The sequence below is a fragment of the Littorina saxatilis genome, linkage group LG2 (assembly GCF_037325665.1).
Source record: "Littorina saxatilis isolate snail1 linkage group LG2, US_GU_Lsax_2.0, whole genome shotgun sequence".
Lineage (NCBI taxonomy): Eukaryota > Metazoa > Mollusca > Gastropoda > Littorinimorpha > Littorinidae > Littorina > Littorina saxatilis.
Window position 1 is genome coordinate 55045013 of NC_090246.1, and position 23074 is coordinate 55068086.

The 23074-nt window shown below is 41.1% G+C and overlaps 1 protein-coding gene across 1 annotated transcript in view; it reads right to left on the reverse strand.

The window, feature by feature from the left end:
- The window catches only part of LOC138959289 (uncharacterized), a 56252-nt gene that overhangs the window by 27703 nt on the left and 5475 nt on the right, over positions 1–23074 (reverse strand). The window contains exons 3-7 of the mRNA XM_070330698.1: positions 21261–21332; positions 20775–20898; positions 19771–19980; positions 17790–17879; positions 272–504 (exon numbers count right to left, since the gene is read on the reverse strand). Of these exons, the coding sequence (XP_070186799.1) occupies positions 272–504; positions 17790–17879; positions 19771–19980; positions 20775–20898; positions 21261–21332 (729 nt within the window). The remainder of the gene's footprint in view (positions 1–271; positions 505–17789; positions 17880–19770; positions 19981–20774; positions 20899–21260; positions 21333–23074) is intronic.

Genomic DNA, 23074 nt, shown 5'->3' on the forward strand with positions numbered 1-23074 from the left:
AAAAGCACAAAATCAAAAAATTGCTCCAGGGGCTTGCAACGTAGTACAATATATTACCTTACTGGGAGAATGCAAGTTTCCAGTACAAAGGACTTAACATTTCTTACATACTGCTTGACTAAAATATTTACAAACATTGACTATATTCTATACAAGAAACACTTAACCATTATACATATTTTGTTTGTTTGTTTGTTTGTTTGTACATCAGCTTTGTTGTATCTATTATTTAGTCAAGTTAGTTTAAAATGTGTCATGGAAGATGACATACTTGAGAGGTGACGATGATGACAACATCGGCTTGGTCAATCTTGCCAGACAGCCAGCAGTAGCTGTTTGCCGTCTTGCGAACGTCAGCCAGCTGTTCCGGTGCAAACATGACGTCACACTGGCAGTGGAGCGTGAGGAAGGTGGAGAAGTTGTTCAGGGCCTGGCTGAAGTACTTGTGGTCCTCTGAGGCCAGCAGAAGAACAGTCTTTCTGGTTACTTGGGGCACTTTTAATTCTGGAGAACAAAATCAGCCCGTTAAAATGTTAATGCCTGCAGAAAAATCAAATTGGTTCAATAGAAACTGCGTATTGTGACAACCACCCAACCAACCAAATGACGAAAGAAACGAGGAATTAGAAATAAAAATTAGAAATTAGAAATTTACAATAGTGAAGAACTATTTTCTCTCATCAGGGCCCGTATAATAATAATAATAATAATAAGAACATTTATATAGCGCTAAATCAAAAACTTTCGTTAAAAAGGCTTGCTCTAAGCGCTTGACATCTAAACTAAAACGTCATTCACACTCTTTACAATGATGTACAAGAACTTCATGTCACACTCTTTCATTCAGTATAGCACCATTCACACAGTTGTTATTCTGTACAAGACAATAAGTTAGTCTAACATTTAGAATGTTCATAAGATGAAAACAAGAGAAAACCAGACTGATTAAAAACAACTGCTTAGTGCTAACAAAGCATGAATCTTAATGATAACGTAATACATGTTTAACTGTTAAGACCATAAAAAACCTATATGCTAAAATAACTTCGAACTTTTAAGAACTTCTTATAAGATACACAGCACATCTAGATAAACACCAGAATGATAAAACAAAAGGCAACTCGTTAAAACTATTAAATGCATCAATGTCTAAAACACGAAAGACTCAAATATAGGATACACAATTCTCTAGAATTGTTTATTAAAACTGAAACCGACCTGCTCAAAGTAAACCATACCCACCCCCTCCCTACCCACCCCCAACCCTCCTCCTACACTAAATACTAATTATTTCTACTCTTAACTTCCCAACTACACGTTATCCATAAACTATGCACAGGAACATGTGTGTCAGCATTATGTGGCACCGACATGACTTGTGCATATCTAGCTTACAGCTAAGGGTTAAAGTTAAAGGACTACTGCAGTGAAAAATATATTTATAATAATTTGAAACAAAAGACAAAAATAACAAGCTGAATAGAGATGGAACCGTTACAGAACAGGATGGCAAAATGTTGCGACTTTAGGAGTTGTGTTTCTGGAAGAGGTGAGTTTTGAGTGCTCGCTTGAATGACTGTACTGACTGAGAGTGGCGAATGTGAGAGGGGAGAGAGTTCCATTGAGTAGATGCGCAAAATGCAAAAGTGCGTTGTCCATATGCTTTTGATTTTGTGTGTGGGATGACTAAGGTGCGGCTATCAGAAGAGGAGCGGAGTTGTCTAGCAGGAGTGTATACAGTGAGAAGTTCAGAGAAATAAGCAGGAGACGAGGCAGAGAAGAAGTGAAAGCAGAGAGTGGACAGTTTGTATTCAATGCGGGCTTGGATGGGTAACCAGTGGAGTGTGCGGCGAAGTGGTGTGACATGATCATATTTTCGTGCTTTGAGGATCAGGCGTGCTGCAGAATTTTGAACTTTCTGTAGTTTGTGCAGGAGGTAGAGTGGACAGCCAGAGAGAAGAGAGTTACAGTAGTCAAGTTTAGAAAGAACAAGAGAGCAGACTAGAGTGTTTGTAGTTTGAACGGACAGAGTATGGCGGATGGTTGCGATCTTGCGGAGTTCAAAGTATGCGGACCTACAGATGTTGGAGATGTGCTTGTTGAGTGTCATGTCTGAGGAGATGGTGAAGCCGAGGTTTCTAGCTGAAGAAGAGAAAGAGATGTCGGTATTGCCTACTTGGACAGACGAAGGTTGAGAATTTGGGAACTTAGTGGACTTTTTCATGCACAGAAGTGCCTCTGTCTTATCATCATTTAGTTTTAACTTATTTTCTACCATCCATGACTTAACATCTAAGATACAGGTCTGAATGGTCTGGACGGCGGCATGTGTCTCAGCGGGGGAACTAGGCTTATACAACTGGGTATCATCAGCAAAAGACTGGTTTGAAACGGAATGATTTTGAATGAGGGCAGACAAGGGTTTGGTATACATAATGAAGAGGACGGGGCCAAGTACAGAGCCTTGAGGGACACCGAAAACAAGGGGGGGCTGGGGCTGATCTCTGGCCATCGACAAGCACAGCCTGAGTTCTATCCGTAAGGTAGGACTCAAACCATGCCAGCGCTGGACCAGAGATGCCATACAGGGTCTGGAGCCTGCTCAGCAGCGTGACATGATCTATTGTGTCAAACGCTGCCGAGAGGTCCAGTAGGGTGAGCACAGACACATCACCACCATCCAGAGCAGACAGAATGTCGTTGGTCACCTTGAGCAGGGCAGTCTCAGTACAGTGAGAAGGACGGTATGCTGACTGAGAATGCGAGATCAGATCATGAGTGTTCAAATACACTAACAGCTGCTTTAAAACTAACTTTCTCAATGATCTTTGACAAAAATGAAAGGTTAGAAACAGGGCGGTAGTTCTTTAAGACATTTACATCGAGATTGGATTTCTTAAGGAGCGGTTTCACAAGTGCAGTTTTGAACAATGATGGAAAAACACCAGACAACAGGCTATCATTAACAATCTGGGTGAGAACAGGCAACAGAAGATCAAGGTTTTCAACAAGTAATGGTGTGGGCAATGCATCAAGTGGACAAGTTGTAGGTTTGGATTTCAAAATAATCTCTCTGAGGTCCTTCTCACTGACTTTCTGGAATGCTAAAAACGTACAGGCAGGGGAAGCATCAACATGAGTGGGTGCAGCAGAATTAACAGCTAGCGTGTCAAGTTCTGATCTAATATCAGCTACTTTCTGGATGAAAAAATCACTAAAAACATCAGGCAGCTCACTAACAGGAAATACAGTGGGGAGTGGGGACACCTTAGTGCGGCCAGTCAAGCGGTTGCAAATATCAAACAGTTTCTTGCTAGAAGAACAAGTGGCAATCTGAGTCTGCAGAAAAAGTGTCTTAGCGGAGTGTACGATCTTGGTTACAACGTTCTTGGTGTAGTTAAAAATCTGCTTATGTACAGTGAGACCCGTCTGAAGGCACTTGCGCTCGGCACGCCTACGCTCACACTTTGCATCACGCAGTTCCTCACTAATAGCAGGATACCACGGTGCTGACTTGGACGGACGGACACGGCGACGCAAACTGGGAGCATGGACATCTAGAGCGGCACGGAGTACAACTTCAAGCTGATCAGCTGTAAGAGAAGGGGACAGCGCAGTCTGCAGCTCTTCCCTGAAACTATCTTTGTCCATCGTACGCAGACAACGGACAGAAGTGAAAACAGGGGGTGGGGTGGGGGGCCTAGTCATCAGATCGAACAAAACACAAAAATGATCTGAAGATAAAACATGAGAAACAGTTACAGACTGAACAATATGGTCATCAGGCCTATGCATAACCCAGTCAAGGATGTGGTTCTTCTTGTGTGTTGGTTGACTGACAGACTGTGTGTACTGAAAAACATCTAACAAGTCTAACATCTTGACAGTGGACGGGTGGTTACAGTCATCAAAATGAACATTGATATCACCAATCAAAACAGGGGTTCCAGACAACGTGTTGCAGTGATCAAGCAGATTATGAAAATCTGAGAAAAACATAGTGTCAGTGAGTTTGTTCTTTGCGTTGGGGGGTGGTCTGTAGATGCAGAATAACTGAACGGGTTTTTGATGAAGCGCCAATGTCACCTGTACACACTCAAACGAGGTGTGTTTAAACGACAGCACAGTGTTAAAAGAGACATGTTTAGCTAGAGTGTTCTTGATGATGACGGCTATTCCTCCACCGCGGCCGGTGGTGCGGGGATATGATCGCAGAGAGTAGTTCGGTGGTGTTAAATCGGCACAGACACTTTCATCGCCGTTTTCCTTCAACCAAGTCTCGGTAAGAACTAAAATGTCTATGTCGTTATCTGTGATGTAGTCTACAATGTCTGTGCGTTTGCATGCTTGTTGTGTTGATGAGACTGATTGAGCGTTGAAGAGTGCGATGTGGAGAGGTGTGGAGGAGGAGGTGGGGGTGTGGCCTGTGTTCGTGGCTTACGATCTGGTACGTCTGGAAGCACTGCCCCACTCCTCAGTCGCGGTCTGCGGCGATGCCCCCTGTGTGCCTTCTTTGGGCGGTTGCGTAGGCACGGCAGCTGGCGGCAGTGGATACCGTTGTCATTAACATGGGTGGGAGCCCAAAATTGTTCCAAGACTGAACTTTTTTTAAGGCCGGGGTCCAGGGGCCGCCAAGGCCCCGGCGGGGTCCAGGGGCAGCGCCCTGGTGGGGGGTCCAGGGGGGCGAAGGCCCCCGGCCGAAAACGAATTTTATGAATTTAAAAGGGTTTCTCTGGCCTCTCCTGAGTTTAATTCTGATAAATAAGAACCTTGTTGGAGATACAAAAAGTAACAAAAACTAAAAATTTTAGGGACCTGGCAAGCATTAGAAACAACAAAAAGTGCACTATCAGTCCATTTGGCATAACACAGCCGATTGAGTTACAAATTCGAACCGAAACGAAACAAACCCGCAGCAAAAAAAAAAAAAAAAAAAAAAAAAAAATTGTCAAAATTTCTCTGAGACGGAAATCCGTCTGAGACGGAGGAACTCCCACCCATGCATTAAGGCGACAACACAGCGATGACCCATCGCTAGCGACACAGCTGGAAGCAGAAGACATCGACGATGGCAGCGACAGAGGACCAGGTAATCCATGTGCGAAGGGCACCGTAGAGCAAGGTAATCCAAGAGTGGAGGCCAGAGGATGATCAGCGGAGGAAGTTCGCGACAACGCCCGAAGTTTTGAGTGACATCGGAAGTACTTGCCTCCCTTTCGTATGCATGGGCCGGAAAAAGGGTTTACTTCGAAGCAAAGCGAGGGAGTAACTCAGGGTATTTTGGGACTACTTCTAAAGTTTTGAGCGACATCGGAAGTACATCCTCACTTTCGCATGCATGGGACGAAAAAAGAGTTTACTTTGGAAGCTAACGAGGAAGTAAATGAGGGTATTAAATGTACTACAGCCAGACCCAGTAGTAAACACGCTACTTCCAGAGTTTCTCAGTGCAAAAAGGCAGGGCTTTTCTTCAGTTTTTCATATCAAACCGAGCTGACGCAAATGAAAGTCCCAAAGAGAGAAAATAGAAGGAAAAGTGGTATCTTGTGCCTGCATTTCGTGCAAATTTCCCTGAATACAAACCTGAGTTGCCAGCTTTGACTTTTGTTTGTTCTGGGTTATTGGCCACCACTCTTTCATTCCCCCTTATACGAGGGGGTTACTGTGTTTCTATGAAAATGGGCGTCGTTGTGTGCATGTGTGAGTGTGTGTTTGTGTTACACGACACTTGATCGAATTGAGATTGCCACAAGTTCTCAAATGTCGTATAGTTGTGTTCTTTTATTCTACGTGGCCCGTCTTCACAGCAGCAGACAAAAACTCGTCAAATTAAGTTCGAGGATTTATTTAGCATTCCATACATAAGACTATATTTCAACCCTGTGCAGTACATTAGGGACATGTTTTGACCAGAGTACAATCAATCAATCCATACACGCCCTTCCAAACATCACTTGCAATCTCAGTCACACACACGCACGCCCGCATACATTCCCCACACAAAACCCACAACAGCACACACGCACAAGCATGACTCCTCCTTAACAAAACGTGTTTAACCATCAATTGTACATATGCGTAAAATAAACAGTATAGAAGTATCAATAAGAATTATATATGTATCAGACATCAGTTATGACGACAATAACTAAAATCACAAATCCTTAATAATTTTAAAACCAAAACATTTATTACAATACTACACTTGAGTAAAAGCTCAATTTTAACTAAGAACGGCAGTTAGAGGACTTAAGGCAGGTCAAATGGAGACAGGGATATTACTCTTCATACACAAAGGGAAGCCACTGAGTTGTGTCGCCATTTTTTCCTGGCAGGCTGGGAATTCGAACACATCGAACAGGGAACGCAGAAGAAGAAGAAGAAGAAGAAGAAGAACACGTCGAACATTCGAATGACGTAAATAGAACAAATGTCACATTTTTCAGGCAGCGGAAGTGTGGTGACGCGGCCCAGAACAAATGACGTCAGAAAATGACGACACCGCCAGAAATAAAAACAATTTGCGACACGCCTACCAACCACGAGGTCAAAAACACGTGGGCATCTAATGAAATCGGTACAAAGCCGTTCTCTTTGCCAGTGACATCGTAATAATCACCAAAGCTAACATTGAAGCTCCGGTAGCAGGTAAGAGAGTGTCTCCCAACCCGTGATGCTCACAGCGTGATTGCATCAGAATACCACATGTTAAAACCGGTGTTTGAACTAGAATAACAGCCAGTAGTATTAAGAACAAGTGTCTTGTGTATGCAGCCCTCTTTCTACTGTACGCTGGCAGCAGATAATACAATAATTGAAGTCCTTCGAGGCATAAGGGGCCCATAAGGCGAAAAATTGCTTTAATTCCACCCTCAAAAAGTCCCAGCCTTCAAACCGTAACAAATAACAGTACGCACTATTAAGCAAATTTATAAACCAAGCCTTGATTATTAATTTTTATTATTACACTTGTATCAAACAAGTGACCTCCACCTTTTGATTGGCGTTTTTATTACATTTGAATCGGACTTGTGGCCTTTCAAAGTTGCGGTGACCTTTGACTTTCAACAGAGGTCATATGTAACAGTGGTTTTTAAAAACATAATTTAGTTGGCTCATATATCTGAGACAAATGATCGTACAACAGCCCTTTACATTATCGTGACACATATTTTTCTGAGGCACACTGGACAGTAATAGTGCAAAGGGTGGGGTTAATCAAGGGAGTGAACCCCCCTTAAAAACACTACCAACCTGTCGGTTTTTTTAATGCCGTTTTGATCGCTCTTGCGTTTACAACCCATCTCATCAAATCGTAATTTATTTCCAGGCTACCAGCAATAAAATACCTCAACATGAGGAACAAATTTAAAATAAACTCTGGCAAAAGACGTGACGTCACAAAGTTTGAGTATGCGCAACATTTTCGTTTACCAGTGCACTTCGTTACCTGCCCATTGCTGCTTTGGGTGATATTTTTTAAATGACTATTCCTATGCAGATGTTTGTGTAATTGGCCGTTTTCAAAACATACCCATTTTTCGATTTTTCGGTCCAAAATTCAAAACGGGCACTGTCTTCCGAGACTCATAGCTCCGAAACGAACCCACTACCCTATATTTTTTTTATGCTGAATGCATAGCAGACAGATCGAACTTAAAAAATAACCAAATTTTGGGAGAAACCAAATTATATTTAACGGGTCCAGTGAACTACCTTAAGGAGCCAGGACACGCACTACACTTGGATAAAAACTGTCTCTGAAACGCGTGGTGCTTGTCCTGATCGAGCGAAAACGCCTGCCCGAGGGTAGGGGCCGGAACAACTTGTAAGCAGGGTGCGAGTTGTCTGCCAGAATCTTTTTGACCTTCTGAGCGCTTCGGGATGTGTATATGGAGGCAATGGAGGGAAGCTCACAACCCACAATCTTGGAAGCTGTTCGTACAACTCTGCTTAGGTTGATCTGCTCTGCCTCAGTAGCCCTACTAAACCAGACAGTGATGGAAAAAGACAAGATGCTTTCAATCGTAGCCCTATAGAACTGGATTAAGATTTCTTGCTTCAAGCCGAATTTTTTTAACTGGCGTAGAAAGTAAATGCGCTGCTGGGCCTTTTTGATTATTTGATTTGAGTTTAGCTCCCACGTGAGGGTATTAGAAAGAGTGGTGCCCAGAAATTTGAAGTGTTCGACAGTGTCGACATTTTGATTTTTGATTGATAGAGGAGTCAGAGGGGTCTTTTTTTTCCTGAAATCTACAATCATTTCTTTAGTCTTTTGAACATTAAGTTGTAGGTTGTGAGCATCGCACCAGTCGACCATAGCCCTAATCTCTTCTCTATAAGCAGACTCGTCAGAGTTGCGAATTAGTCCCTCAATAGTTGTGTCATCAGAAAACTTTAAAAATAAGACAGAATCATGGTTTGAAACGCAGTCATTAGTAAAAAGGGTGAACAAAAGAGGTGACAGCACAGCACGCAGCCTTGTGGAGCACCTGTGTTCAGTGTGAGTGGGGCAGAGAACATGTTATTAATCTTGACAACCTGAGTTCTATTTAACAGAAAGTCTAGTGTCCATTTACACAATGTATCAGGAACCTTGAGTTTTTGCAACTTTTCAAACACCTGGTATGGCACAATGGTGTTGAATGCAGAGCTGAAGTCCAGAAAAAGTATGCGGGCATACGAGTTGGCAGATTCAAGGTGCTGAAGGACTGAGTGCAATGCTAAAGCTACTGCATCGTCCACAGATCTTAATTGGTCCGATAAGCAAATTGTAGCGGGTCTAATACATGGTCGGTAGCTGTCTTAATGTACTTCAGTACAAACCGTTCAAAGACTTTTATCACCACTGACGTCAGAGCAACGGGTCTGTAATCGTTCAACGATGACACCGTACTCTTCTTTGGAACAGGAATGATGGTGGACAATTTAAAACAGGTTGGGACTTTGCACTGTTGTAAAGAGTCGTTAAAAATATCAGTAAAAACTGGGGCAAGCTGATCAGCACAGTTCTTTAGAGTTGCTGTAGAGACATTGTCGGGGCCAGCTGCCTTCTTCGCGTTTTGCTTCTTAAAAAGAGATCGCACTTCCGGTTCTACCACAACAAACGGTGGAGGGTGAGTAGCATCCGATCTGACCAGCGAGTCATGAACTGGGTTGGTGTTCAGCCTGTCGAACCTTGCGTAAAAGTTATTTAGCTTATCGGGGAGAGAGGGGTCGTCCGGGCGGGTCATCGGTTTCTGCTTATATTGCGTGATAGCTTGTAGCCCTTGCCAGACTTCCCGGGTGTTATTTGCAGAGAACTTCAGCTCAAGCTTCTTGCCGTACTGTCGCTTTGATTTCCTGATTGCCTTGTCCGCCTCATACTTTGCTTTCTTAAAAGCCAGTTTTTCACCTTCAAAGCCTCGTCTCTAATGCGCAGCTTATTGTCAATGTCTTTAGAAAACCAGGGCTTTGCGTTACCATACACTGTAACAGATTTAGTAGGAATGCACAATTCTTCACAAAAACTGATGTAGGAGGTTACAGTGTCTGTATATTCGTCGAGATCAGAACAGGCTTCTTTAAACACAGATCAGCTAGTCCGTACAGTCGAAGCAACCTTTAAGGGACTCAACCGCATCAGATGTCCACTTCTTCACAGACTTCTTGACAGGTTTCACTGTCTTTAGCTTCTGTTTGTATGTAGGGAGAAGGAACACTACGTTGTGGTCTGAGCGACCCAAAGGCGCACATGCAGCGGAGCGATAGGCGCCTGGAATAGTACTGTAACAATGGTCGAGAGTTTTACTCTCACGGGTGGGACAAGTTACTTGTTGCTTGTATTTTCGAAGGACGGTCCTCAAATTAGTATGGTTGAAGTCGCCAAGAACCAGCACAAAAAGTGTAAGTTTCTGCTATTTTTGACTCACATGCGAAGCAAAAGTGAGTCTATGTACTCACCCGAGTCGTCCGTCCGTCCGTCCCGGCGTCCGTCCGTCCGGAAAACTTTAACGTTGGATATTTCTTGGACACTATTCAGTCTATCAGTACCAAATTTGGCAAGATGGTGTATGATGACAAGGCCCCAAAAAACATACATAGCATCTTGACCTTGCTTCAAGGTCAAGGTCGCAGGGGCCATAAATGTTGTCTAAAAAACAGCTATTTTTCACATTTTTCACATTTTCTCTGAAGTTTTTGAGATTTAATACCTCACCTATATATGATATATAGGGCAAAGTAAGCCCCATCTTTTGATACCAGTTTGGTTTACCTTGCTTCAAGGTCAAGGTCACAGGAGCTCTTCAAAGTTGGATTGTATACATATTTTGAAGTGACCTTGACCCTGAACTATGGAAGATAACTGTTTCAAACTTAAAAATTATGTGGGGCACATGTTATGCTTTCATCATGAGACACATTTGGTCACATATGATCAAGGTCAAGGTCACTTTGACCCTTATGAAATGTGACCAAAATAAGGTAGTGAACCACTAAAAGTGACCATATCTCATGGTAAAAAGAGCCAATAAGCACCATTGTACTTCCTATGTCTTGAATTAACAGCTTTGTGTTGCATGACCTTGAGGTCACATGTATTTTGGTAGGAAAAATGTGTAAAGCAGATCTTAGTGTATGATGTCATTGCTAGGTTTAGCTGAAGGTCAAGGTCATGTAAAGGTCAAGGTCAAGCATGTGAGTCGTATGGGTTTTGCCCTTCTTGTTTTTGTCATTGCTTTATCTCTATGTGTGTGTGAGTGTGTGTTTGTGTGTGTGTGTGTGCGTGTGCGTGCGTGCATGTGTAGTTGTGCGTCTGTTTCTTCATTCGTTTGTTTGCGTGCACGCGCGCGCATGTGTTAGTGGGGGGGGGAGGGGTGTGTGTGTGTGTGTGTGCATGTGTGTGTGTGTGCGTGTGTGTATGTGTTTGTATGTATTTTTGCGAGTGCCTGCCTGCCTGTGTGTGCGTGCGTGTGGGTATAATTGTGCGTTTGTTTGCGTGCGTGTGTGTGTGTGTGCGTGCGTGTGTGTGTGTGTGTGTGTGTGCGTGTGTTCGATGGTGTGTGTGTGTGTGTGTGTGCACCCCCCATACCACACAATATTATGAGCTGAGTATTTGTGCCTCGATATTTTATTGATGTTCTTACGTTTTATGTTGTTTATTATGATTCACCACACCCGAGTTTCTCGTAATTGAGATAATACAGTGTTCTATGTCTATGTCTATGTCTAACACACATGCACACATGCGCGTAGGCTAAACAAATCCAATCTTGACTTTCAACTTTATTATAAACATTATATCCTGTTCACAATTAACGAGGACAAACAAAATTTACAAATACCAAAGTACAACAATTTATCTTTGGTAAAAATTCGGACACACATTTTCCCAATTAATATGAAAGTCACTGAACTTATCTTCTTTTCACTACACCTTATATCTTGATTCCCCAAACACTGATTGATTTCTGCCTTTTCAAATTTACCAGTAACCCAAACGTTCGCTCTAACCAACCTATTTTGTCCAAAACAGTTTTACCGATACACAATCATTAAAAAAAGAATTAACATAACCGACTTCGCTACCACATAAACAAAAAATGTTTTATTCTCCCCAACATTCTGGTCAACAAAATCATTATTATAGACAGTCATTCAATTTCAAGACAATCATCACAGCTTTGAACCGACCCTTTCGTTCAACCAGGCAGAAGCAACACTGAACTATATACATAGTAAAAGCTACAGCGCGATCAACGCTCGCCCATTTACGAACTCGCGATGAGATTTGTTTCCTCTTGTCACCAAGCCTACCGTTTACAAACGCATGCGCACTAATTGGGATTCCCCCAATTTCCTCGACCATGACCTCAGAATTCTCGAAGCCACTACTTCGGCTTTCAATTTAGCTCTTGCATACCGAGTAGCTGGCAACTTTGCTTCCGAAGTTCCCACTTTCAATGTTAATTTGCAAGGTCTCTCACTTGACATCATTATACGACGATATCGCTTCTTAAGGGTCCTTACCCATCCAAAAGAAACCTCCAACGCATACTACAATTGCAGGACATTCCTGTTTTTAAGGCAGCTCATTGGGAAATGAGCTCAGACAGAATATCGAAGACGTGAATTGCGTCAATCGAGCAACTGTCGGAACTTGGCTACAATGAGACGGTCGGCTACCTTGCACCATAAACACGAACTGTGACTCAGGTGAAATGCTTGAAACAGAGTGGCTCAAAAGCGACAGTTCGATCAGTTACTAACCGAAACAAGAAGGGCAAAGCCCATACGACTCACATGCTTGACCTTGACATGACCTTGACCTTCAGGGCCAAGGTCAAATAACTAAACCTAGCAATGACATCATACACTAAGAACTGCTTTACACATTTTTCCTACCAAAATACATGTGACCTTGACCCAAGGTCAAGGTCATCCAAGGTCATGCAACACAAAGCTGTTAATTCAAGACATAGGAAGTACAATGGTGCTTATTGGCTCTTTCTACCATGAGATATGGTCACTTTTAGTGGTTCACTACCTTATTTTGGTCACATTTCATAAGGGTCAAAGTGACCTTGACCTTGATCATATGTGACCAAATGTGTCTCATGATGAAAGCATAACATGTGCCCCACATAATTTTTAAGTTTGAAACAGTTATCTTCCATAGTTCAGGGTCAAGGTCACTTCAAAATATGTATACAATCCAACTTTGAAGAGCTCCTGTGACCTTGACCTTGAAGCAAGGTAACCAAACTGATATCAAAAGATGGGGCTTACTTTGCCCTATATACCATATATAGGTGAGGTATTGAATCTCAAAAACTTCAGAGAAAATGGGAAAAATGTGAAAAATAGCTGTTTTTTAGACAACATTTATGGCCCCTGCGACCTTGACCTTGAAGCAAGGTCAAGATGCTATGTATGTTTTTTGGGGCCTTGTCATCATACACCATCTTGCCAAATTTTGTACCGATAGACTGAATAGTGTCCAAGAAATATCCAACGTTAAAGTTTTCCGGACGGACGGACGGACGACTCGGGTGAGTACATAGACTCACTTTTGCTTCGCATGTGAGTCAAAAAACGAGCTCGAGTCATTCGGCGAAGGTGGCGAGCTTTCAAACCATCACGACTGAATAACTCATATTACATCTTATCATCACGCATTTTTCACACGAGTAGCATGATGCAGTGGTTACGGATTCGGAAATTTGATCCGGCGCTCTGGGTTCAAGTGCCGCTGGGAGCCAAATTTTTTTTTATGTGAATGTTTATTTTTGTATGTGCGTGTTGCTGGATTCAGTAGGTGAATGCAAATTAAAATTGTGTGAAAATCATACAGTGCTTGAGAGAGGGATTTTTTTCAAGAGAGACAGGTGGTGTTTATAATTCTTCTTATTCTGCTTTTAAAATATATGGGCTGAAAAGTGTTTTTTGCACAAGTGGGTTTTAGGCAGCCATACTCCATTTTCGATTGATGAATGCTAATGATATTTTTGTGTTTCTATAACCCACCAAACTCTGACATGGATTGCAGGATCTTTTCCATGCGTACTTGGACCTTGTGCTTGCGTCAGTACACACGAAGGGGGATAAGGCACTAGCAGGTCTGCACATAAGTGGGCCTGGGAGATCTTCACCCTTAACCCACTAGGCGCGGCCAGGATTTGGACACTCAGTCTCCCGCATGGGAAGCTGACGTCTTATCCACTAGGCCATTGTTCCTCTCGGTGTTTATGAGTGTCTTGAACAGTTTTAGATCATTTAATTCAGGGGTACACAAAACCTTCACATGAAGATATAGCTTACTATACACCAGCTTTGTCTTTGAGATCCAAAGCTGACAGTATCTTTTATGACAATATGCCTCTTTGTCTTTTAGTCATTTTCAGACAAAGATCATGAAGTGTGAAGCTGAATGAATAATACATGATTGTATTCTCAGAATCAAACAAAAGGCTGAATGTACATGTACCACACAAATAATCGAATAAAAGATTGCAAGAAAAAAATTGCTGTGTAACCATGAAACAGAGTAGGTACTCTGACGGCAAACTAACTTTTGGGTGAAGCACACCATAGCTAATTTAAAAGAATGACATGGCACACAGAGTAGAAACTAAAATTTTAATGCGCTGATGAATAAACACAAATATTAAAAAAAATGTAACTTGCCACCAATAATGATTTGAAAAGTTCACCACTAACAACATTTCACTACTTCATTTTTACATGTACAAAGTTAATGTTGTGTTTTTGTAAGTTTATTGTTCTATTATTATGTTAAGATTTATATGCATTTAATGTTGACTAAGTGTGTTTCATTCATCGTCATACTACGTAAAGCACCGAAAGCATGGATCTATGTGGTTCACACTACACAAGCTACCATTATTACTATTCAAAAATTTAAAAAACTGCAAAGCAAACAAACAAAAATCTACACTAAAAATGTCTAACAAGAAAGAGGTTTTGCATTAAAAAATGAGTCTTTCCTGTGCTTAAAAAAAAGGAAAGAAAAAAACTAAATAACAGTTATAGTCTGTCTGAGGAATCGATGGCTAAGACTTAGTTGTGACGTTTTTTCTGAGAATCATTAAGTGCACTGGGTTTGATGTTCAGAAGCTAAAGTACTAAACATAATCAATAGGAACAACTACAAAAAATTAAAAATATAAAAGCCTAATAAAATAAAAACATAAAATAAAGAAATAAACAAAAATTGTTTAATTTAAGCAATAATTTACATTGACATTTCAGAGATGTTTAGGCCTTTACACTGCAAAAAATAATGTATAAAAGTAACAATGCAAAACGAACATAGATCAATAATTCAAGAATCAGAAATACATTCTGAAGGAATATAAAAATTATAAGTTAAACTTGTCTGTATTTTGCGTGTATAATGCATGTGATTACTGCATGTGTTTGTGTAAGCACAAGAGAGAATGAGAGTCTGTCTGGGCGACATTGAAATGCAACATTGCACCTGATGGAAATTAAACTTGACTCAGTTTATACTACATGTAGTCATTTTCAATATCTCAAGCCAAATGCTTCAACAAAAATAAAAACTTGTTTCTTCTAAGTCTAACACAGGCTTTCTTATAAGCAAGTTTTTCTTGTGGGGAAAAAAACCATTTGACAGGGAAAATTTTTTTTTTCCTGTAAGCAATGTTTTTGCAAGTTTCTTAAAAGCAAGTTGGAATGAATTTCAATCTTACAAGTCTTCAAGACATTTATTGATAAAGCACTTGATAACAAGATAATTAAGAGCAAAAATGCACAGCAGCCCTTCTTCATTCAAAGCCAAACAGTATATGTAATTCTAAACAATGTATAGCTTTTACTGGTGAGAAATAATGGCAGGAGAAAAGTGATCACCTTGACCACTAACTTCTGGTATGTTATCGATAATCATATGAAAATACTGAAAATGATATTAGCAACTTGTCATGCCTGCCGGGTAATGTTTCATCAAACAGAATGTTTTCCTTCTCATGCAATTATAATGCAAATACTCTTTATCTTATCTGACCTGGTTTGATTGGTTTGCTTGAAAAGGTGAACTAAGTTTCTGCGAGAGCTAGAATTCATACTTGTTAACAAATATCATTTGAAAAATGGTTTGTGCAATTACAGAGTGCTGGGGAAGCCTGATAAATTAAAAAGTTAATGGTGAAGTGTAAAATGTCATAGTCTGAGCACTTTAGCACAGTATAAACCACAAAAGCAGTGGCAAAAAAGAAGTGATATAAACGTTTTGCCATGTTTTTGTTTTTCAAACATTTGATTTGAAGTGTGACGGGATTGCCGTCAGCATGATAAAGTTTGCAACAGCAATGACAATTCAGGGTAGAATCTGGATTGTTATTGCCAGTGCCAGCTTTCCTGATATATTATGGAGCGGAAGCAATAATGTTAGTTAGGATTCCAGTAAGGAGTTCATAGTTTCGTTATTGGCAATGGCCGCCATGTTTGGTTTCTCGACAAGTTAGATGCTGGAAATAAGAGGAAAAGTTAACAAACCTGTTATTATATTGTTAGTTGACAAGTTAGACGTTTGAAATAGGAGGAAAAGTTATAATAAATGAGTAACCCGTTTCAATGCTCGGTAGAAGACGCGATCGGCCTAGTGACCTCATAAATTGTGTTCTAGCGGTCAACGGTCCGACGATCAGAATGGATAGAAATAGTGATTTAGCGTGTGAGTAAAGTTCTTAAGAAGAGAATAATATCGTAAAGTAAGTAAACATGTCGAAATGTTAATGAAACGATGTCTGCGGACATCGTAATGGTGAAGAAACAAGAGATAAAGAGGGACTTTATTTTCGCTGTGTTTCAATGAGTTTGCGAGAGAGTCGGCCATTATAGCCATTTTAGCCAATGCGAGACAGCCTTACAGTATTTTTGTGTTGCTATGCGGGGGGGATAAAACACTTAGGAGACAGAATGTCATAAGGTTTTGAGGTTTTGCAGATAAATTTTACTAGAGTAGGGCGGATTGTTGGCAGTAAAGAATCTTGAGATTCTCTTTCATCTAAATAGGCAGAGTAGGAGTACAGTTAGTTTCAAAGGACGATCCACAACATTTCGGGCTGGTCAAAGTGTCTGGTTCCGAAAAGTCCAAAAGAAAGATAGGAGAAAAATCATCGTAGATAGATCAAAAAAATAAACTGGTTAGGGCCGACAAACTTATAGATAGTTAGGTGGGATTTAAACTAGAGGACGTGCGTGCGCTTGTTAAACTCATTGCAATCGGGTTTGGACATCGCATTGTACTTTCATAAATAGGAGTAGCGCTTTGTAGTTAGGGTCAAACTTTCACTGGCAAGATAGGGCTTCGGCCTTGGTTTCACAACGGATAAAATAATACTTAGAAGTCTTAGACAGCCATTGTAATAAATTCTTAGCCTGGTGAGGAAAGAACTGTTCTTCTGTTCGTAGCCAGAAAAATAAGTAGCATCCTTTTCGGAATTTTATCCACCCAAATCATAGTTAGTTAGTGAACAAATATATCTTGTACGGGATCAAACATATAGCTCGCAAGGCGCCGGGCTGCAAGACCTCCACGTAGTTAGAGTCTGAGAGCGCGGGTTGGGAGATTTAGGTGTCTTTTCATTAAGCTTTTACTTGATTGAAAGCGTGTGCCGGCATTTGAGATTTGTATGCTATGTACTTTTGTATTAATGTATGATATTTATGCTGGTCACTTGACCTTTTTGTAAAATAAACCAATGTTAGAACTATACAATTGAAGTGTGGGCTCCCTTCGGTGGCTGATTAATGTTCGGATTGATTGAGTTCTTGTTCTGTTACTGTTGAGTTATTTATTGACCAGTCCAGCCGCAATCTTAGGAAAAGAAAAGAGTTAGCCGTAGACTAGGAATAAATTCGCATTGCACTAGGGGATAGGAAAACACAACGCGAGGTAAAGAACTTAACATCACACAAATTACCAACGATTGCATGCACTAGTTTACAACGCTGGGCAGAGAGAAACATTTAGGCAAATTATCTCTCTGTTCCTCTTCACAACTTTTACTAGTTCTCGCCGGCAATTAGCTTAGAAACAACAACATAGTAAGCTGTAGAATTAGGAGAACTGCCACAGAAGTAAGAGTGTGTGTGTGTGTGTGTGTGTGTGTGTGTGTGTGTGTGTGTGTGTGTGTGTGTGTGTGTGTGTGTGTGTGTGTGTGTGTGTGTGTGTGTGTGTGTGTGTGTGTGTGTGTGTCTGTGAGAGAGATAGTGAGAGAGAGAGATAAAGAGAGAGGAAGAGTTGCATAAATCAAACAAACCTTTTCCCATGCCAGGAACCAAGGTGTCAAATTTTCTGAAGACATTGCCGAACCGGTTCACCTTGTTTTCATTGCGGTCAAGCTTTAAACCTGTTATAAAAAAAACAACAAGATTGTAAATATTTTAAAACCTCTCTCTATCTTGCAGACAGACACACACCAACAGACAAAGTCTCTCCCTCTCTTGATGGTAGTTGTCAAGAGATACAGGCAAATCCAGCTAACTCACAAACGGTTAAGTCAAAAACTCGCTTAGCACACAAAGAAAATCTGGTCCGGAATTATCCCTCTTTATCTATGTGTACAAAGTACCCTGAGCTCGAAATGGGATTTCTCTTACGTAAGTCGAAAGACGGATAGCACACAACAGAAAGTCAGTCCCAAAGACAAAGTTTACTCTATATTTACTACAGCAACTCGAAACACGAAACTTGGCGTCTCACACTAGCGCATTGTGTAACCTTATTCCCTTCTTCTCTACACGGACGCCACACCGACTGGTCAGTCGGCACGCAATAAAGTATGAACTGAAGTTAGGAGGGGGCGAGGAGTAAGGAGGGGGCGAGGAGTAAGGAAAATTATCCAACTCCAAGAAAACATTCTGAAAAAAGTGGGGAAGTGGTGACAAGGCAGTGAACGCACTCACCATGCACTGACATCATACGAAAGCAGCCACACAAACACAGCACAGAGGCAGAGGCAGGTGTGCAGATGCTTTGTGAGAATAAGCGTTGAAAACCAGTTTGAATAAAAAAAAAAACCAGCAGATAGAGCCGCATGTCATAATCATTCTTCTTGTCTGGCTTTATTGGCTGCATGCCGATCTTGTGGCAGTGACTTTTCATTCTTCAGTCGGACTGTACACAAACCGCTCTCACTCTCCCTCACTGACTACCCTAAGCCCTGACAACTGATCCTTGGAAATTGTTTGGAAGAGTACACCTCTCTATTTCTCTCCAATGCTCTTCCTGCTGACTTCAGTGACACCGGACACCCCACTGAGTTTAGCCAGCTACCCCCCCCCCCCCTCTCTCTCTCTCTCTCTCCCCAGCCATGTACTGTTTGGTGCTGTGGCCAGAGAGGTCAGTGTCACCGGCTAATTGAGGCCAGCTGCACTGTTCACTCAGAGCAAAACTAGTTGACTGTGTCTAACTTTTGACAAAGCAACACAACTGAAGGGTTCACAGATTAGGTAACCGACTCACTGGTCAAGGCTGCAGGGAAACAAGAGTATCTTGTCAATGAAAGAGGTTACACACAGATACGCGATGCTGAGAACGGTGGCCGATTTTTCACTCTCTTTCTCGGAGGGCCTTCATCATTGCAGGGACTGCTGTAAAGAAATGCTTGCTCAGAAACTAACTCTTTTTGCATTGAAACACGCACCAGAACTGGTGGACACCATCGACAATGTCAAACATGAAATCGAAGCAGTTTGCTTGAGGAAACGCTCGTCAGCAACTCAAACTTCTCTGTTTTCTTTTTTTAAGAAAATCTGAGGTGACTTTCTTTGTGGCCCCGCCCCCTCCCTCTGTAAGGACCCCCCTCCATAAGGACCGATTTTTGTCAACATTTTCAAGGTCGCTAGAGAGGGGTTCCACTGTACTATGACCAAGTCGAAATTTCGGATAGGACACAATAACAATTCGGTCCCTTCAATTTCGTCTTATCCGGATTTGCCTGTATGTCCAAAAGATTGTTATGGATATGTTACAACTTTGACAGGTGAAAAATAGTTCAGCTACAAAGTACAACTTTGACAATTAAAGCGGCAATTTGGCACCAAAATGAATAATATTAAACCTCTCTGGTTGAAATGTATGTAGCTGTATTCAGATAGTTCAGTGAACAAAGTATATCTTAACTTGACGGATACAAAAAGTTTGGGAATGGCACTGGGCACCCAAATGCATCGCCTCTCTAGTTATATGAAATTTTAATTACAAAAGTCAATGTTTGAGTGAACAAGGTAAACCTTTACCTGCTTTTCCACCAGCCTTACGCTGCTTCCAGCAGCAGATACCCGCAATGAGCAAAGCCACCAGCACCACAGGTATGATCACTGCCAGTACGATCACACTGGCGTCAGGTCGACCTAAAGACTCTGGCGTACCCATGCTTGCAGCAGAAGTTGGCTTCTCATTTACAGTGGTGGAAGTTGTTGATGCTGTGGAAGTTGAGCGCCATGTACCTGCAAAACAAAGGACAGTCCTCTCAGAAAGTCATACAACAGTTTGTTTTAATCATTTGTTGCATTGTTGCACTGTGTTTGACTTGGAGCATCCAAATGACAGCTATAGAGTGCAACTGTAAGAGTCATAAACAATTGACATTTGTTTGTTTGCACCCACAAATCAGAAACAAAGGGTTGTACTGTATTATATTAATTGTATTGTTTCTGCCTTACCTCCCTCCCTCCCTCCCCCCCCCCCCAGCTTTTTTTTACTGTGTCTCTGTTTGCAGGAATTGTCTGTGCTTTTGTGTGGTTTTGCATTCAATAAACACTTTTTAATTCAGACTTATGAGAATATGGACAGGTGTACAAAGAGGTTTGTACACAGTTTAGAACAAGAAGCGGTGTTAAAGTACACTAAATATATACAATTTACACCTCAAGAGGTCATGAACAAGCAATAAATAATATAACATCTTCTATGGTTCAAATGTGGTTTTACTGTTACTCGCGAGAACACAAGAAATCCAGCTAAGCTCTGACCAAAATATTGTGGCCAATCCAAGAGTGCCATATGACCTAGCTTACAACATCCTAACCGAATCACTTTTACAGTATGACAAGCTTGTAAACAAAGTTGACATATATTCATTACTCCTTGTAAGAGTTGTATGATAAGCTGTAACATTCAAGTCATACACCAACGTCAAAGACTCTGGTGGTTAAATTCCGCAATCCAGAATATTGGTGGTAACTTCCGCAAGCCAGAATATCAATTCACAGTATCATAAAGTGCATAAATTGTTACTCACTTGTAAAATTAAATGTTTTAGTTTCAGTTGTCTTGCATGGTTGACAGTCTCTGATTCCCAAAGAACCTTTTTTCCAGCACTGGCATCTATCACGATCTTCTTTCAAGGTATCTTTTGGCTGAACCTGCATGAAAGAAACAAATAACTGAAATAGGTGCACAACACATTTTCAATGCCCTTTAACCCATTTTGCTTATTCATTTATTTGTTTTATTTATTGTTGGTGGTGGTGGGGGTAAATTGGAATAAGATAACTTCTATTACGGTTTGAAAAGTAAAGCAGTAATAAAACAAACCAAAAAGAATACCACTAACCCCCCACTTCAATTAATTAACGCCTAAATCTCATTCTTTTCAAATTACTAATGAAGTTGTTTTTTGTTTGCTGAACTAAACCTGCTGCAAATGAATGCACATGATCATAGTATATATATGTGATCACTCTATCACAGTATCCCTTTCCCCAAAAATCACACAATTACTTACCTGCACCCTGTACCTTCCACTTGATACACCAGTAAAATTATGCACAGCAACAGCAACGCTTCCAGAATTATACTGAAGTGAGAAGAAAAGAAAACTGAATTACTGAGCAATCATCACAACAATAACATGAGACAAGAAATCAGAACAAGAAAATCCACACAGCTTAGCATGTTGGCTACTGCGTCACCAGAATCAATACCTAAACAATAGGTGTTGACTAACTCCTGCTTTGAGTAGTCTACCTTGAAATAAGCCATCAGATGCGTTAACACTAAAATCACTGTTTTTAAGACCATCCATTGGGAGACTTCCTCTGTCATCCAACTCAGTTTTCTTATACTTCTCCAAAAACCCTGTAAGTTTACCCAGACATGGGAATTAAAAAAAGTAAAAAAGGCTGAAATTTTGTAAGTTATAGCAAAGTCGACAATGAGAAGCACCTAACCCTACTAGGGGGGGTCCGGGGGCATGCCCCCCCCCCCCCCCCCCCGAATTTTGGTCAAAAAAACCCCTAAATGGTGCAATATGGTGTCATCTGAGCTCCAAGTTTGCACCACTAAATTCAGTTTTTAGAACCAGTTTTGCTTCCCCCATTTATTTTTTCAACAGACACTTTTGCTTTTTCGGCGGAACAAAATAACAATTTCGGCTGAAATTTGCCTTTCGGCGGACAATTCCCATGCCTGTTACCTTAAACTAAAGCTCTACCTCGCATGCCCCCCTGTGTAAATGATTAAAAAAAATAACAATAAACAAACAAACAAACCTCTATTCTACAATTCTCCCCGCTCTCTTTTTCAAAGACCAAATTTTGTCAGATTTTAGAAGGTCTTTTAACAGAGAAAACATTGTATCAATTGTGTTTCCGTTTGCATAAGTTTACATGCCGGCTGTTTCAGTCAGTGTCGAGTGAGCTTCTTCAGCCCCACAACATGTGATTCCTTCTTTCATTATTTTATGGAACATTTCAAGCAAACATTTTAGAGGCAAATTACACTGTGTTCTAATGAAACAGATGCACAAAAACTATAATTCACTTGTTCGATGCATGTCCTGGGTTCTGTAGCATACAAATTGTCTTAGTTCTGAGAGTGAGGACTACTAGTTGTCAAGCCTGTTATGGCAAATCACATGTGATGTATGCCTCCTTCTGTTTTCTTCCGAGGGCAGCTTGCCTTTTGCCCTAGACTTGCGAACCATTTCAATAGTTAACTCTGATAAACTTAGGCTGATGATACTTTCTGCTCTATTAGACATAGAGGTACCATCCTTCTTGTTCTAGTGCACGCTATGCTGTTCACTACCACAGATCTGTATCGACTTACACATGGTCGAAGAATCCTTCCAATTTGACAAGATTTACAGCCTGGCTGCTCTCTGTGTAGAGTGGGAATTTTGTTCTGAATTGATTTTGTGACTACTAATGTACCTGTTAATCAAAAAAAAATTCGTTCATAACAAAATTCCCACTCTGTACAGGAAGCAGGTAGGCTGCTGATATTTGGTACGAGTTTAAGTGTAAGAACGCTCTTAACCCATATCAGGCATGGGAATTGAAAAAAGTAAAAAAAGGCTGAAATTTTGTAAGTAATATTAAAGTCGACGGCACGAAGCGCCTAGCCTTACTAGGGGGTCCGGGCAAAAAATTCTCCAAAGAACCCAAATTGTGCAATTTGCTGTCATCTGAGCTCCAAGTTTGCCATTAAATTCAGTTTTCCTCCCCCGTTTATTTTTTCGGCGGAACAAAAAAAACAATCGGCGGAAATTTGCCTTTCGGCGGACAATTCCCATGCCTGCCATATAAAAGCCTGGAC